A 17,988-nucleotide genomic window follows, 5' to 3' on the forward strand; every position below is an offset into this window, starting at 1 on the left:
TGACGCAGAATCCTTGTTCAATCTGTTTTGTTCTACCAGTTTCCTGGTCATAGTGTCTACATACTTCACTTTTGTATGGACGGCCTTAATTAATTACAAAATGTCCAACTTGGTTGGCACAAATTTACTCTCCGTGAAATGCACAAATCCCTTGCGAGGAGAATTATTCCTACTTTCGATTTGTTTGGGGTAGAAATCCTTGATACATCGATGATCTTGGGGTTGTTGTAAGCCATGTAATAATAATTAGTGTGTTTTTGCAGAGCAGGCTCGGGGGGGTTGGCAAAAATTGAAGCTGTGACGTTAGAAGGTTATGACTCCTAAGGTGCGCCCATTTACACTGTGTTTGGTCCGACGACAATTTATTACGTACTTCACAAACGTTCCGATGTAGCTTGTAATTATTCATCTTTGTTTTCCTGGATGAAAAAATTCATTTCTACTGTGAAGGTTTTTATATATGCCAACCCCATTATGTCATCTTAACTTCTTATGTTATGGCACTTGTTCCTCGGCAGCAACTGACTGTCGACTATCGGCAGCGGGCGCTATTTCTGTCAACGAGAGATGTCAACTGTTAAGATTGAGCCCCTTGTGTAAGAGGTAGAGTTAGATATATAATGGTTTAAATCATAACTTTTGGAAGGAGAGGTAAAGGGAGAATAAAAATTGCTCCCCGGCCCTGGGGTATTAAATGTGCTCGGTTGGCAAGAAAATTAAATGGACTGCGGCTGATATGATAAGTTCATTTAGGCTGTGGTGTGTATCATTTTCTACTCTGTGACACATTATGTACTTTTCGACGTACTGCATAGCTTTACAGCAGAACCTGACTATTTGTTGCATGCAAAGTACTATCGTCTGTTTGGTTTACTGCGCTGTTTTAAATGTGATTTTTCAGGGACAACTACTAACAAATAAATATTTTCGGATTCAGAACCAAATGAGGTAAACAAGGTATGCTGTTGTTACAAACCGTTACTCAAAATATGCGACTCGAAGTTACTTTTTTGAAATATGGTCTGTTCTATTTACGCACACGCACACAAGTGTAAATACGCCTACAACTATGGACCTATTTTTTTGCAACAGCTCACATTGTTTTTGTACACGTTTTCCATCTCTGCATCATCCCGAACAGTGGACCCTAATGTCCTCTTTTCTTATAAGTCCCCGGTTTGAAAGGGTATACCTACTCTAAGCCTCTGAGATCTTAACAACAAACGCCCTCAGCGGCTCGTGTGCACACACACACAAACACACACAGTGATCTATACTAATCCATACCGTCCCGTTCTGAACTATACTTCTACCCTCTCTACCTGCGGTAAGGAACCGTCTGAGTGGATAACAGAGTCTTGTATTTCAACCTGTACCACTCTGCCTCAAGAGCGGACGGGTATTGGGTTATCATCAACCATCGCAACTTGCCGGCCATGAATCTATACGAACAGCCGAATAATGGATCCTCTCCATGTGGTTTACGTTCCCATTAAGTGTCTTTGTTTGCAATTACCTGGTCTTCAAAGTATTAATTTGTTTAAATCTGTACTTATTTTTCCTCTCAATTTTTTTTTTGTCCGGTAGCGACCTTTAAAGGTTATTATGTATTTGTGCTAAACAATACAGAACATGGGGCTGAAATTGCGGTTAACTTTATTTCTTAATGGTTAAGTTCGATTTTACAGGATATTGGATAGGCTTTTTCGAAACCGCAATTTTGACTTGAGCTATGGCTTATGGCTTCCGTCGGTCATTTTGAAAACGTGCGTTGTTGGTACGGGGATTCTAAGAAGAAGGCTGGAGCTTAAGCCGTAGTCCAAAGTTGAATGTGTGGTTTTGAAAATGCCATGAACGTGGGTTAGGATGATTTATCAAAATAGCAGATGATTGTGACGTCACACTCAAAATTACTAAGCAAATAATGATTGATAATATGTTTGTGATTGGTCTTTATGAAATCGAACACAGAAATAATACAAATGTCGCACTCAATTATCCTTTAACCCAAGACAGCTTACAATGTGCACTTACAGTTTAGCCCATGATTTTCTGCCTACCGTAAAATCTTGATAGTTTACACTTTTTGATCCATCTCATCCACCCAGACTGCGCGCCGGATAATTACACCACCGAGTTCATGGGTGACTCTCAAGTAATTACATGGTGGTGTTTTTCCCCCTTTCTCCCTCTTCTTATTCATCTTCTTCTTCGTCTTCTTTATATTCGCCGCCTTCTTCGTTTTCTTCTTCGCCTCATTTTCCTTCTTCCTTTTCTGAACGGAAGCGACGTATCATAGCCACTCGTTGCAATTCAAATCGACTTTGATTGGGTCCAACTTATTAATATGTACACAACCACGGCCCTCATACACTGAGTGTATTCATTGTATATCTTGCGCTGATCAATAGCTCGTATAGTCTGGCAGCAGCTCCTTCTCTTTTTTTCTCTCTTTTTGTACAACCCCATCGGCAACTTTAATTTTCCGCCGTCGCCCATTAGAGTCTGCGGACGTGTCGGTCCGTCCGCTCAGTCTGCACCCCCCCCCCCCCTCTCTCTCCCCATCAAGCCCCCATCGGCTAGATAAACCTTTAATATACTAGGTTTCATTACGCACATCTAAATGAGCGCAGGGTTTGTCTTTCTAAATTAGTACCGCCATTATCAAGCGATGGAATGTCTGCTGTAGTCGGGAAACACGACGGCCGTTATATGAAACGCGGGGTGTACTGATGGACGGTGGGGTAAGATTTGATTAGTTTTTGTGATGTGCACAATTTCCCTATCCGCAGGCTTTTTTTGGCATGGCTTCTCGTCTCGGCTAGGAGCAACAACAAACACACAGGTGTGTGTATAGGCATTTCCCTCCTCTCTTTCTCGATTAGTATATGCATTCTCCAAGTGACTGAAACCCATGTCCCCTGGACGAAAAAGCTCTCACTCACATACACCGCCGTTTCCCCCACCCTACCCCCATCAGATTTCCACCCCTTCCAACCTTGATAAACAATAAAAACACGAGGGGTGGAAAACTGGATATAACTTAATTTGCTTGCCCATACATTACTTCTGCTAATATAATTCCCCCCTTTCTCCCATACATGTATAGGGGCTTTTCTAGGACATATCACCTGTCATTAAGTATTAAAACTGGGTCAGACATAACCAAACTGCAGTTCCGCCATCGGAAATCGATGCACGTTGCAAAATTATCCGGCGCTTTGAACATCGGCAGGCTTTAATCAGAGCCGTGAAGTGCGACATACCTGAAAAGCAAACATTATACGATGTGTTAGAAGGAGGAGGAAAAAAAATCATCATCACCTTGATCATCATCGTCCACTTCTCCTACTTGGACCGAGCACGGGATACTTGAGTTATACTTTTCTGTTTTAGTCTAGGGATAGGCAGCTCGAGTCAACAGTTTGAGAGGATCGGCTAGGGAGGTTCTTGATGAGTTGGAGTGGTGAGTGGATAGTAGTGCTACACCTTCCGCTGCTTGTTTCATGGTACCAGTTGCTTTTATGACAGTGAGATCTGTAGTATTGGATGCCCTCGGGGTTGATGGAGAGACAAAAACGTGTTGCCTGCTGATGATGGGAGAGAGGTTGACTGGCGATGCGGTCTTTATGTCTACTTCTTACCAATGATAATTTTTATTTTATTTATTTTTTGCGAATGATGTTGTTTTTGGGGTGGTTACTTGAGTCTCAACATTTACACCGATGACGTATTTTATCCATATTCCATTAAAGGCAGTGGACACTATTGGTAATTACTCAAAATATATATTAGCATAAAACCTTTCTTGGTGACGAGTAATGGGGAGAGGTTGATGGTATAAAACATTGTGAGAAACGGCTCCCTCTGAAGTGCCATAGTTTTCGAGAAAGAAGTAATTTTCCACGAATTTGATTTCGAGACCTCAGATTTAGAGTTATGAGGTCTCGAAATCAACCATCTAAACGCACACAACTTCGTGTGACAAGGGTGGTTTTTTTCTTTCATTATTATCTCGCAAGTTCGATGACCAATTGAGCTCAAATTTTCACAGGTTTGTTTTTGTATGCATATGTTGAGACACACCAACTGTGAAGGCTAGTCTTTGACAATTACCAATAGTGTCCACTGCCTTTAATGACATTATATTAATCCTTTTCAGTAGAAATCAACTCAGTCTTGATTGAAATATTATTGCAACTGAAAAACATCACCTGTCATTAAGTATGTTATGCCTCTGAAGAAGTTCCGGTTTTAGATTGAAAGCTAAGGCCATCTACCCTACTCATTATTGCAACTGAAAAACAATACGTCCTGACTAATTGGATCACATTAACGGAGTAATAGCAAGACTTTGGTGCCCACCAAACTAGATTATGTGTGTGTGCTTGTTTACCCATTCATTGAAATTGAGGACTTGAACAAAAGCGAGGATAGGGCGAGGACATACTCGATTCGTTTGCGTGTACTAAACCGATGGACGTCACCATGAAAAAAGTAAGTCCAAACAATAAGATAGGTCGACAAACATGGGTGTGAGCAGTTACGGGGTGCCCTTATAGGGTATATTACACAATGGAACACTGGACCCCACAGTAGAGTTATTTAGAGAAGGGAGTTATAGAACATAATAATTTATTTAGCAGCTCCGCACCAACCGGATCCGTCCCACACCAACCGGATCCCTAAGGCTATATCCTTACGGATCCGGTTGGTGCGGAGCTGCTAGGTGTGGGTAGGCATTACATACGAAGTCTGGACCCAAGAACTAGAGAGGTCCACATAATATAGGGACTTGAAGCACAGCGTCCACATATCGTTGTTTACAATGTTGAAGAATGGGAGTGTCCTTAGGTGTATGGAATGTCCACAGAGTCACTGGCATAGAGATGTGTGGCATATCGTGCCAACTAGCATACAAGCCGTATATAGCAGTGCGCGCTCGCAGTCCAAATGTGGTCCCGAGAGAATGGAACAGGTTTGGGAATGCAGAGCATCACAAAACAATAGTTTTCTGGGGATGGCACGGGATTGGGACTTGAGTCAAATCTAACGGCAGACTACGACTACCAGCCCACTGCATGGCCCACAAATCATTTTGTATCCCAACATTTTCCTTCTGTCTGCTGTCTAGGTTTCGTTTCAGCAAATTAATGTTCTCAGACTGATGAACAAGCTGAAACTGAATCCATTCATTCCTTTTAAAAGACTTAATGGTTGATCCTCGTGATCAAGTGACATCGACGTCAAACTGAACAAGAAAAAACTACTTAAAGATGGGCGGATACGTTCAATAAGTTCATCTGTGAAACCATAGGAATAAATGAACGATGATGTGTTTCTAAGAACAATAGCGCACATGTTTTGTTGTATCCATCTTGGTTTATTTTATCAACGCTCGGGTACAAGACTATGACTACATTTTGTAAACTTAGATGTAAAAGATCTTTCCAGTGTTGGTAAACGAACTGCGCTGGTGGTTGGAACGGCCGGCCGAATGTTACCAAACATTCAGTTGTGCTAAACAGATGATGTGAACAAAAATTCCAAATGTTCTGCAAACTGTCAACTTAATAAGATACCTCTCATTCATGCATTCATGGCTTTCCATAGTTTTCCAACCTCGGTTGACAAAAACTTGGGCTGTGACGTTGCAAAAAAATGAATCCTGTGGACCTATACTCAGTGTCTTTTCGCCCTCTTGAAAACATGTCTCGCCTCTGAAACATAGCAAAACTTAGACTGGTCCCGTTCAAACATCGATTATTCAATGCTATGACCCGACTGCCGTACTAGGAACCCAACTGGGATGGCTGTACTCTGTATCGGTGATGGCGATGGTATTTAGAATGTGTTTGCATTCAAGCAGTGTATTCAGAGTGATGGTTGGATGACAACACTATGAACTGTTTTTATTTTTTTATTTTTTTTTTTTTAACAATGCAAGGACATGTTGAAAGTGTTTTGCAGGATATCTGCCCGTATTGCTCCAGAGACTTTCAACGACCTGAGCAAAAGACTAGCCCTCACATCATGTTATGTAGCATAAGCACAGTGCCAGTGGAGTATAGTGTATACCCTCGCGTAAAGGTTGCACTTTGTCCCATGGTGTTAGCCGCGCGTACAGCTGTGCGTTTCTATTGTTGCATTGCAGCTTTATATATTCAAGATGGCGGTTAGGTAGGGTAGCCTGACGTCAACCATAAGTAGGCGAGAAGACACGGGCCAACAATTTTGTTTTCTTAATTCTCTCTTCTTTTTTTAGAGACGATAACAAAACTGAAGCTATATAGTGCAATGGCTCGACGCTTCAGTGCTTTATGAAAACCAGAGTATACATACATGATAATTCATGAAGTGGAAACAAGACACAGACGGTATACGCATTCACGGTCAAATTCACTCTATAAAGCCAAATGCTGTTGACACAGCAAGTCGAAAATGTACAAGAAGAGTTACAACAAAACATACCTCCCTCTTCACTCCAAACCGAAAAACGATCTTTAACGTCCTTTGAATAACAATATAAATATTCCAAGAGGGTAAAAGGAGTCCATCAGAAGTGCCCCCTGGGCATTCTTGGGTCCAACACTCGGGCTTCCCCTTCGCCAATACATTTTGTATTGCGTCTGGAGATCAATATCAGTCACTTGTAGATGTCATTCGGGGCTTGTGATTTTGGTGGGTGCAGAAGGTGGGATCGACCCGCTATGAGGGACCCCTAATGTTTCAGAACGCTCAATATCCACTTCCAAGTTGTCCACCATTTCCTTCAACTTCATCATACACGGGAATCTTTTCTTTTAAACAGTGCGCTTTTTACTTCCTTCTTCAAGCTTCTTCTTTGTTTTTGCATAAAAGGTGCACCTTTTGGTTGTTTTAAGTGTGTCCAATCATAACAAAATTCTCGTTCAGGTATCTTGAAGTTTAACTGTGCAAATTTCATCTGAAATGTGCTTCTGTTTTCGTTTATTTTTATTTTCTTAAACGAGAAAGCAGAGTGCAATATTTCCTCTATTGAAGCCACTTCAAACATCTAGTATTCAACAGACTCGTCCGGTCAACCAACTTGTGGACAAACACATTTTGTGACAAAAGTTTAGGGGGAAACAGTAATGTTCAGACTATGGATTAGCTGATAATGTTTGGCATTTTGAAATGGAAATGAGAGGTGTGTTTTGGAGTTGTGAGTTTACTGACAACTTGAGGCTCAGAATGAATTTACTCCTCTCTTCCAAAAGATATGTGTTATGGGATTGGCTTAACATAATTATCAGTCAATATTGTGTACAATTTTTCATCGTATCTGCCATTATCAGGTTGATGATTTATGTTTTCCATTCAAAGTCATCCCTAAAGTGCGCTTCAGAGCGCTTTGTATTTTAAAGTGTGCAGATGCAATGTCAGCTGCGGAAAATATAAATAAATGATAGAATTGAATGCTGGTGGTGTTTCACACAAACTAAAGGGATGGGCTGCGCATTTTATGGTTTTTAGAACAGGTTTTTCGCGCAGAACGTTTAAGCAAAGTTTTGTCAAGGTTTAGGTACTTCAGTTGGTTCTTAATTTGTGTGAACCTGATGCAGTTATAGCGAATACAGGTCAAAGAAACACGCAGGGTTCGATTGAACAAAAGTACATTTCGGGGTGGATTGACCATCATCAAGTCGGATACTCCATAAAACCTCAAAGAACGTGCAAAATCCTTCCTCGTTTACTTCCGCAAATACACTACACATCGGAGGAGGATCGTTGTTTGGCCGTGCGTTGGTAATAATCATCAGCAAAGGCTGCCGAGCCCCGATGCGATCCCGGGGTAAACGAAAGGCTCATGACCCTCCTGGGTCCACGGTCTCACGACACCGTTTTCAGGGTTCTCAGAACAGGGTTTCCACGGATGGTTTGACAGTGCCTCGCGTAGGCCTGCCTACATAGAAGGGGGAAACCCCCTAGGGTCACCCCCCCCCTCTCCTGTCAAGTCAGGGGTGTGTACCGACCGCGGTGTGTGTGTTTGTTTTTCGATTGAATTGGATCAAAGCGGAGGGGGGAGACTTTGCGCCAGTGTTTGTTTCGTCTGGGGGTTAGACGGCCTATATTTTTCTTGTCTTCTTTCGGCCCTCCCTGTCAAGCTTCGATCTGATCCTGAATCCATACTATGGCCAATCACCTATAGGTATAGGGTTTGTCTCTTATTGTCGAGACCCCAGGATCACGTGTTATACCTAGGAGGGTTTGTTATAAGACCTCGGGATACCACCTCGTACTGGGAGGGTGTTTGCGGGACACTGACACCGTTTGAGGCTTTTAATTTATTCCACTAGTGACCTTGTTTTGAATTATGGGACTTGATAAAAATTTAAACTTTCCGTGTTAACAAATTTTCGCCTTGTAAAGTTTTGAACATGGGTGGAAGAAAAAGGATCATGTTCGTCTAGCACTGTAAAGAATTATGTCATAGATTGTGCAATACAATTTCCCTCATATGAAACTCGCAATTCGACTTTTAACTATCGTGTTAACTACCTCCGGAGTTTTACAATTCTGAGGTCTCGAAATCAAATTCATGTAAAATTACTTCATTGTCGAAAACTACGTCACTTCAGAGGGAGCCGTTTCTCACAATGTTTTGTACTATCAACAGCTCCCCATTACTCGTAACCAAGTTAGGTTTTATGCTAATAATTATTTGTTAGTAATTACCAATAGTGTCTACGTCCTTTAAGATAGTGTCATCATGTTAAAAAAGTTGTAACCATTGTGTCAACCAATCTGTTCTATTTAAGACTTTCTCACACCATGTTCATCCAATGCAGCGCCCTCTATGTCTTTAGTATTTGGCTCACCGTTCAAGAAGAGAGTTCCAATTGTACAAACAAACCGGTATGTCCCAGTCGGCCACGTTTATGCATATGAGAGTATGCATTCATAAAATAATATGCATCAAACATCGACCAAAAAATGAACTATAATTTGTTGATGAACCTATAATAATCTTGATTCTAAATGAACATTACAGAAGTTCAAACTGCTAAACTTGGTCTTCTTGTTCCATAGACCAATAGACCCGTGTACACTTTTGTTTTTCTGCTAACCTTTCAAACATGTGTGTGAAAAAGAGGACGGGGTTGATTTGTATTAGCAAGTGATATCATCCTCTCATCACTCACACAATCTTCTTTTGATGTACTCATGCACCGTGGAGCATGAACGTCAAATAATTGCCGGCATTTTTTCATGTTCTGTCTTTTTGCACCGCTCTGAACTCGTGGACACCTCACGACGGTGTGTGTTTACCCCCCCCCCCCCCCCCTCTCCTTTCTTGCTCCCCCGCTAGTGAGTGATATACGCACGGCAATTTTTATTTTTTTGAAAGACGGCTTCTTTTTATGGGGCCCCTACCAATCAATGTTTTAATGTCATAATTTTGTATTGACCACCTCGGTTAATCACGCACGCCAATATGCAGGTGGCAGCGGGAAGACTGTCCTACAGTCGACCAATATTATTATGTGATGGCAGTGGCAGTGGTGTATGCATGTTTGCACAACATCTCTCGATGGATGGGGGGGTTTGTGTTTGTTGACAAGAATAGAAGAAGGGATGCTGTGGGTTTTGTTTAAAGACACACACCATCTACTGATCTTCTTGGATGGAAATTTGAATCGGGGATGCAAAAAATACGTTTTTTGATTTTACCCACGCACAACATTTTCCATATATTACATCGTTGCGGTACCCTGCGCTAAAACATAGGATTCGAACTGCCTCTAGCCACCGGGCAATCTCGGTTGTCTAGTTGGTAAGATATGTCACTGCCCTAGAAATACAAAGGTCGTGGGTTAGAACCCCACTCGAGTAATATGTCTGTGTCTTTCTTTCACAGAACTCGGGAAAGTCCTGAGTGTACAGTGCTCACACACATCGGTGTATATAAGGGAAAATTGTCAAAATTTATACATAACTTCAATTAGGGCTATGTAATAGGTTGTGTGTTTCACGGTCACTGTCCTCAGTTTTCACCTGAACTCTGTTTTAAAGACACTGGACACTATTGGTAATTGTCAAAGATTAGTCTTCTCACTTGGTGTATCTCAACATTATGCATAAAATAACAAACCTCTGAAAATTTGAGCTCAATTGGTCGTCGAAGTTGCGAGATAAAGATGAAAGAAAAAACACCCTTGTCACACGAAGTTGTGTGCTTTCAGATGCTTGATTTCGAGACATCAAATTCTAAATCAGAGGTCTCGAAATCAAATTCATACAAAATAACTTATTTCTCGAAAACTACGTTACTTCAGAGGGGGCCGTTTGTCACAGTGTTTTATATTATCAACAGCTCTCCATTACTCGTTACCAAGTAAGTTTTTATGCTAACAAATATTTTGAGTAATTACCAATAGTGTCCACTGCCTTTAAACGAAATATTATATATTGCCCTCACGGATGTACAGAAATTTACCAATGATTTTACTTCTCTATAGAAACATTAAACCGGGCTTCTTGGTCTTCTCCCCTGTATTTGTATTATAAAAAAAAATGATTTTGTATAGAGTGTGCGTCACTACTGACGTCATTAAGTTCGCCAACCGGGAGGAGAGAATGGTTCTGCAACTTTGAATTTTATAACGAATGCTAGACACAAAGTATGTTCAGGCTGCAGTACTCTGATAAAAATGGTATCGATGATAATTTTGGGGGGGCATTTGAGAAACCAAACAAACATGGCCGCAGCCTCGTGGTGCGATGCCGAGTATGAGTTGGGGACGCTGACATGCGCGCACGTCACCATTGCACATCAGCAGTCGCTTCACACTCCTTCTCGATATCCAATAAAACATACCAGACACGGTTTGTATGTCGCTGATATTAAAGCTAACATTCAACGCTGCCGTGCCATCGTGTTTGACGTCCAATATCAACAACAATCTAGCAACCGTACGTGGAGATACTAAGCAACCTCGACCAAACAAGGACATGGGAGTTTGTTGCTGTACATACAGGTCTACTTGTCATTTTATTTTTTTATTTTATTTTGTTAGATTGACATAGATTCTTGACGCGATGATGATTGTTATTTTTTGTTCTTGAATCCACAGGCTCTCGGGATTCTAATAGCGAACGCATTCGGATGGATTTTACATGTCGTGTCCGGTTGGGCAAGTGTACACGCGGGGAAATTTCGGAGCGGTGATTTGTTTGGATTTAACTTGAGGACATGGTGTCAGCGGCGTCACACCTAGCTTCGTGCGGAAGATGACCGTGAGTTTGGAAAACTTAGCAGACGAGCTGTCCTCCTCACTATCACAGGGCCCCACCAGCTCCCAGTTGATGTACAGCGAGTTGGGCGAGTTACGGAATGTCTCAATGAGTGAGACGGAGCTCCTAGCCCCCGGGGATCCCAACGTGGCTGCCGGCATCGCGCTGGCCATCATCTCGCTGCTTACCGTCTTTGGGAATATACTGGTGATCGCTGCCGTAACGTCATGGCGGAAGCTACGGCACAAGATAACAAGCTGGTTCGTGGTGTCGCTCGCGTTGTCGGACGTTCTGGTGGGATTTCTGGTCATGTCGTGGAACGCTGCGTCTTTCACCATAGGGTACTGGCCCTTCGGTAAATTTTGCACGGTGCACCAAGCGCTGGATATCATGATGTCGACAGCTTCCATTCTGAACTTATGTGTGATTTCCCTGGATCGCTTCTGGGCCGTGACACAGCCCTTTGACTACCAGAGTAAAATGACGAAAAACAGAGCGATGTTCATGATAGCGTGCGTGTGGATCACGTCTTGTGTGCTGTCTTTCGTGCCCGTACTGACGGGGATACACACGGTGGACGGCCCGGACACCATGGACGAAAACCCACCCAAATGTGATTTTATTTTGAACGGGGTGTACGCCGTGTTGTCGTCGTGCATAAGTTTCTACGTTCCTTCCATAGTGATGATCATCGTGTACCTGATGATTTACCGCGAGGCGAGAAGACAGGAGCAAAGTATACGAAGCCAGAATAGGGTCCTTGATAACAATCAGAAAGGGGAGCACAAGGCGGCCAAGACACTGGGTGCTATACTGGGTGTATTCGTCTTCTGTTGGCTCCCGTTTTTTGTGGTGAACTGCATCCTGCCGTTCTGTCCGGAGTGTGTCTCCGACGGTGTCTTTACTGTAGTCCTCTGGCTGGGCTGGATAAACAGCTCCCTGAACCCTTTGATATACGCCACTAACAGGGAATTCCGCACGGCCTTTAAGCGCCTGCTCTGTAAAAAACAATTTCTTAGAGATCGAACTATGGAATACAGTACCACAGTGACACTACTAATGCACATGAGCAACGGGAAAGTTGACTCGAACAAGAACGAACGAAAGAAAAAGGCCAAAGCGGGTGCGACTAGCCATCAGTCGGTGCCTGCGCGCACCCTGACGGCGATAACGGAGTTCGTTACGGAAGAGTCGCTCAAAGAGGAGTGCGAGGGGGAGACTGAAGGGGCGTACCCTGGCCACAATGTGGGGCCCAGGTTAGCAAAATATCAATCGGACACGGAAGAGAACCTTGCACCACCTCCAAAGGAATGGAAATGATTTGCGTCAGGACACCAGACGAGTAAAACAAAAGGCTGGTATATAGGCCTTTTATCACGCTGTTGTTTCGCATTGTGATGAAATTGAAGCTACCATTTTGGAAACAGACTGGCCCCCTTTTGTTAGTTTTCTGCGATCATACTGACAACGCAGGGGAACTAAACATAGATTGCAGTGGCGTGATGAAGCACCCAATTGACTTGTGTACTGCCATATTTTCCCCACCTGTTTGTTTCCTTTTCACCTTGTAAGGGTGACCCAATTTCCGGACAATGATGCTAACATAGAACCAAATGCTTTGAGCAGTGCAATTTTGTCAAGTTTATACCTTAGGTTTATGTTTAATGCGGCCTGGCTGTACTATTTTATAAGATTTTTCCTTAGTCATGTGCCGCACACGTTTGTGTGCCATAAGAATTAATGACTTACAATTATTTATACTGATCGTTAAGAAACTTGAACATTCCATGAGACTTGAAACTAAGAGTAAAGATGATTGACAATTTGCACAAAAAAAGGTAATAGCTTATATTATTTTAGTTGTTGTTTCTAAGATCAAATACACGATTGAAATTAATTATGGATAGGTCTCGACAAACTGCATGGCACTTTTCAGACGAAAGAGGGCAGTCGACCTGCAATTCAGTCCATATTTCCAGTTAACAGCTTTACTGGTTTTGGGTATTACTTTAGTGTTTGTCCGTTGAGCTTTTGGGGTATTTGTGTTTGTTTCTATTTGTTTGTTTGATTTAAACCATTGCTTTCCTGAAATAAATAAGGAAGGTCACAACACGATAGTAATATATATCAAGGGAAATATCATTTAGGCCTATACAGGGTGTCTCAAAAAAAAACTATACACTTTTGAAATGGCTGCCGAATATCAAATATATGATTATGGGGAAAAGGTTTGTATGTATGGGTAGCTTATGGACTCAACTTTCAAATGAAACCAAAAGTCCGACAATAATTCATGCTTGGGTGAGCCAACACCTTGGATTGAATTGTGTAAGCTCCAAGGGACTTACCTCCCACACTGAAGAGAAGGCTAATTACTACACAGCCTACTTTTCATACCCCTTACAAAAGTAAGTGGTGCTCACCCGAGCATGAATTATTTTCGAACTTTTTGGTGTCGTATGAAAGTTGAGTCCATAAGCTATTCATACATATAAACCTTTTCCACAGAATCATATACTTGTTATTCGGGAGCCATTTCGAACAATGTTTAGGTTTTTTTTTATAGACACACGGTAGGTACTATAGGCGTCAGCACACAGTCACATTAGTCGCACGCTTATTAAGCAGCCGATAGTGATAAAGTAGTGCTGCCTATATTGTCGCAAAGAAACACTCTCCATCTTATTGTTCTGAAAAATAATTACAAGTTCTTATTATAGCGCATTTCACAATAACCGTGTCAATGCGCTTTACATTAGTGCCCTGGTCATAGGGCCAATAACATCCCTTTTAATGTTTCTCAGCTCCCTGGGGAGTATTCAACACTGAGCTGCATATAAGGCGCCTCCTCATACACAATATCAACCTCTACCCTCGCAGGTGCCCAATTACCCCTGGGTGAAGAGAAGCAATTGTAGTCAAGTATCTTGCTTAAGGACACAAGTGTCACGACCGGGATTCGAACCACTCGGCCATGACACTCTACTTGTCTTTTGTTTTATTGTGAGCCCCCCCCCCCCCCACCCCTCTTCTTCATCTTCTTATCTATGGTCTGTCGATACAAAAACAAGGCTTTTTGTAGAAGTTTTTCAGTGTGGTACTTCAGCCCAAAACTGGCATTGTTAATTTAAAATTTGAACGTAATATTCTCTGGTGTTATCAGGAAATGGAAACGAACACGGTAATCTGAGTTCAGAATTGTTGTTAAGTAATCAATCATTTGTCTAATGTCAGTTTCATAATCGTGTTTTTTTTTTCTCTCTCTCTCTCTCTTTTTAGTGGGAGGGGGTGAGCGGGGTTGCTTGCTAGGGTTTTTTGCGTTTGTTTTGGTTTTGTGTTCTGTTGGTTTTTTATTATTATCATTATTCATTTTATTTTTTGGGCGATTTCACAAATTACAAATTGTTTACATAAATAGGATGAAACTCTTTTCCTGTGTGATAAGAAAATGAGAACGATTTGGGATTTTTCCTTTCTTTCAATATAAACGATATACATGTAGTAAAGCGGCAACATACATTTTATAAATGTACACTTTTGCGAGATATTGAAAACAAAATTCAATATTTTTATTTTAGCGAAACCTTCCTTGACGAGGATCGAAGTTCTTTTTTTCCAGTCTTCCACGAAGCTGATTGTGTTGTTGTGCTGCATTTTTTGTGCCCGATTTGTAACTTTATAATTATGTCTAGAGTAATGATAGTGTGTTGATTGCCGACTATGGCTTAACAAGACATTTAAAGTTCTTGGACTTGGTCCAATAAAGGTCAAGACATATGCGTCCTATATAATAGACATCACCAAAGAGCGGCCAAATTAGTTTCTCTCATTCGTAACGAGGCTAAAAGGAAAGTAGTCTGGTTCTCTTTACTTGATGCGCGAAAGCTGTATTCATGAGTAAAGGGAACACGATCAAGATTGTTGCATCGTGATAAATATAAACAAGTCAAACTTAATATGAGTTTATTTTGTAATATTAACCTCTAAAACAAGCTCTTATTATTTTCCCACAGTTCTTTTTCAATGCACATCTAGTGTTTTATGCATCCCTTTTCCCAACCCCAACATTTCAGTGTGAAGTTGTATATGATATAACAGCCTTGAAAGTTTAAAGATATTATAATTCTTAACAAGCGGATAACTATTATTATTCATTGTAAATATTAACTATGAAACCTTAAAGTTCCAATTCCCAAAGAGCATGCCACGAAAGATGATTTGTTTAATACCTCAATAGTTTCTTTATGGTGCAGAGATCGTGTACATGTAGCATAAACGGTTCTTGAGATAATAGTGATCATCATTCAGTTATTAAACGTTAACTTATAATCACATAAAGGCAGTGGACACTATTGGTAATTACTCAAAATACTTATTAGCATAAAACCTTACTTGGTAACGAGTAATGGGGAGCTTTTGATAATATAAAACATTGTGAGAAATGGCTCCCTCTGAAGATTTGATTTCGAGGCATCAGAATCAAGCATCTGATGAAAGCACACAACTTCGTTTGAAAATGGTGTGTTTTTTTTTCTTGCATTATTACCTAGCAACTTCGTCGACCAACTGAACTCAAATTTCCACATGTTTGTAATTTGATGCATACGTACGTTGAGATACACGAAGTGAAAAGACTGGTGGTCTTTGACAATTATTACAAAATAGTGTCCATTGTCTTTAACGATTGATATAGCTCAAATCCTGATATAACAAATAAACAAATCATCTATAACCATTATTTGAAAATATCACTACAAGTGGTCCCCTTCTCGTAACAAATAATGTGACACCGTTTGTCCTTTTATTGGGGTTTTAGTGTACAGTCACGTGCTTATTGCGGTTGTGGTCATCCAAATAAGCACTGGTGATTTCGGGGAGACTTCAGATTTTCTTCCCCGTCTTTAATCATAATAATAATAATCTATACTATAATATAGTACAAGGCATTTCTTGCGCTCAAACTAACAAAGGAAAGTGCCACAGCGCTTTACACATTATTAGCAACAAGCAAAGAGACAAAACAGATTAAGCAAACAAAGCAATTGAACAAGTTCACTTTAACCGTGAGTGTATCCGACCAAAACATCTGGAGATTTGGGAATGGTGTGTACTCAAACCGATCTTTGAATGGTTTTGTGTTTTGTTTTGGGTTTGGTGCTTTATTACCATACGCTGTACTTTTTACCCGTATCGTCTTGACAAAAGCAGACCTGTGGTTTTATAGTGCTAGTGCCGGTCCCCTTTAAATTTTCTTTTTAAACTACAGTGACAGGGGAAGAGTTCTTGGCCAAATTATTTCATGGAGCTGCTGTAGCAGAAAACATAATTGTTTGCTTGGCAGAAACGAGGCGGTTACCAGTCACAAATTGCACGTGCGACAGTGTATTGTGGCTGACAACCTTATTCTAGCAAGCATGTTCGGTTGTGCTTAGCGACTTCTTGTGCTTAAAGAATCTCTATGAAATTGGGCCCAGTGTAGAGCATACCTGTGGCTGTAAAAGGAATTATGAACCCATACAGCAAGCAAGCACACTCTCCATAACGATTCGGAAGAGGGCGCTCGTGAGGAAACGTGGTGAGAGTTCATAATTCCATGTACAGCCACGCGAGCAGTCACTCACATAACGGATAAACTTGGAATATGCTTTTGGTTTTACTTATTCTTAACAATTTTATTGATGGGATAATCTGGGCCCAAATTTCCTGGAGCTGCTTGGCGCAAACATTTGCGTAGCATGAAATGTCTTCCTTGATAATAAAAAAAAAAAAAAAAAAAACAGGATTCCAACAAATTTTCCACTTGATTGTTCTGCTCAGCAGCTACTTGATGAGGGGCCCTAGTCTTAGTCATGAAATGGTTGACCCTTGCGATTTCTATCTGTATGTTGTAAGACTCGTTTGTTCTAGAAAAACAAATTAAGTATGGGGCATGATAAACCTGTTAATAGAGTTACTGTTAAGGTGAACTAAGGTTTTTAAATGGCACCAATATGAAATTTCACGTTGTTGATTCTTATTGCTCATAATTCTTTTCAGCGTGTTGGCAAACAGATATACACATGGTCTTACCGCAAACCAAAATATTTTACCTGAGTAAAGTGCATGTGATTTTTGTTCACATGCATCGGAAAGTACTGAGTATAAAGTGCTTATAGATATCGGTGTGAGGGTATAAACCAAAATGAGTACAGATATATATTAACACCTCACCATACTACGCCTAAGATCCCATACAACTTGTCATTAGTATTTTGTGTTTTGCGTTACACCGTTAGCCATTGTGCTTGTCTATTTATCTCATTCTGGTATTTAAACATAAGGTGCACCTTCATCTCAAAACGGAATGGAAACGATAGAGGGGGTAAAAGGTGTAAATTCAAACATGGGTGCAAGATACTTGTCCTAAAAGTTACAAGTTAATGGCTATTGAAAACTTCTCCTTGAACGCAAATGTATCTGTAACTAAAACTACCATGTTGGAAATAGTGTAAGAAAGATTGAACGGTTAAAGTAAAAACAATATTTGCGGTCAGTTTGTTTTGGAGATCTTGAAATTATTTGGGAGGAAAATGTGGTGGAAGAAAGACAAAGTGCGTTTGAGAGATAATCGAAATGTGAATAATGTATTTTTATTAGTAATAATATTATTTTAGAAACTTCCTTTTCAGAGTGCTAAACCAAAGATGTTATTTATTTTGATAGCTATTAGCAAATAAACGATTTGAGTTT

General features: G+C 40.8%; 1 protein-coding gene across 1 annotated transcript in view; it reads left to right on the forward strand.

Annotated features, from left to right (window-relative positions):
- LOC139940711 (D(1) dopamine receptor-like) overlaps window positions 1-14,287 on the forward strand; it is a 55,021-nt gene extending 40,734 nt beyond the window's left edge. The window contains exon 3 of the mRNA XM_071937076.1: window positions 11,100-14,287. Within this exon, the coding sequence (XP_071793177.1) occupies window positions 11,257-12,579 (1,323 nt within the window). The 5' untranslated portion in view covers window positions 11,100-11,256 and the 3' untranslated portion in view covers window positions 12,580-14,287. The remainder of the gene's footprint in view (window positions 1-11,099) is intronic.
- The last annotated feature ends 3,701 nt before the right edge of the window (window positions 14,288-17,988 follow it).

The sequence above is a fragment of the Asterias amurensis genome, chromosome 8 (assembly GCF_032118995.1).
Source record: "Asterias amurensis chromosome 8, ASM3211899v1".
Taxonomy (NCBI): Eukaryota; Metazoa; Echinodermata; class Asteroidea; order Forcipulatida; family Asteriidae; genus Asterias; species Asterias amurensis.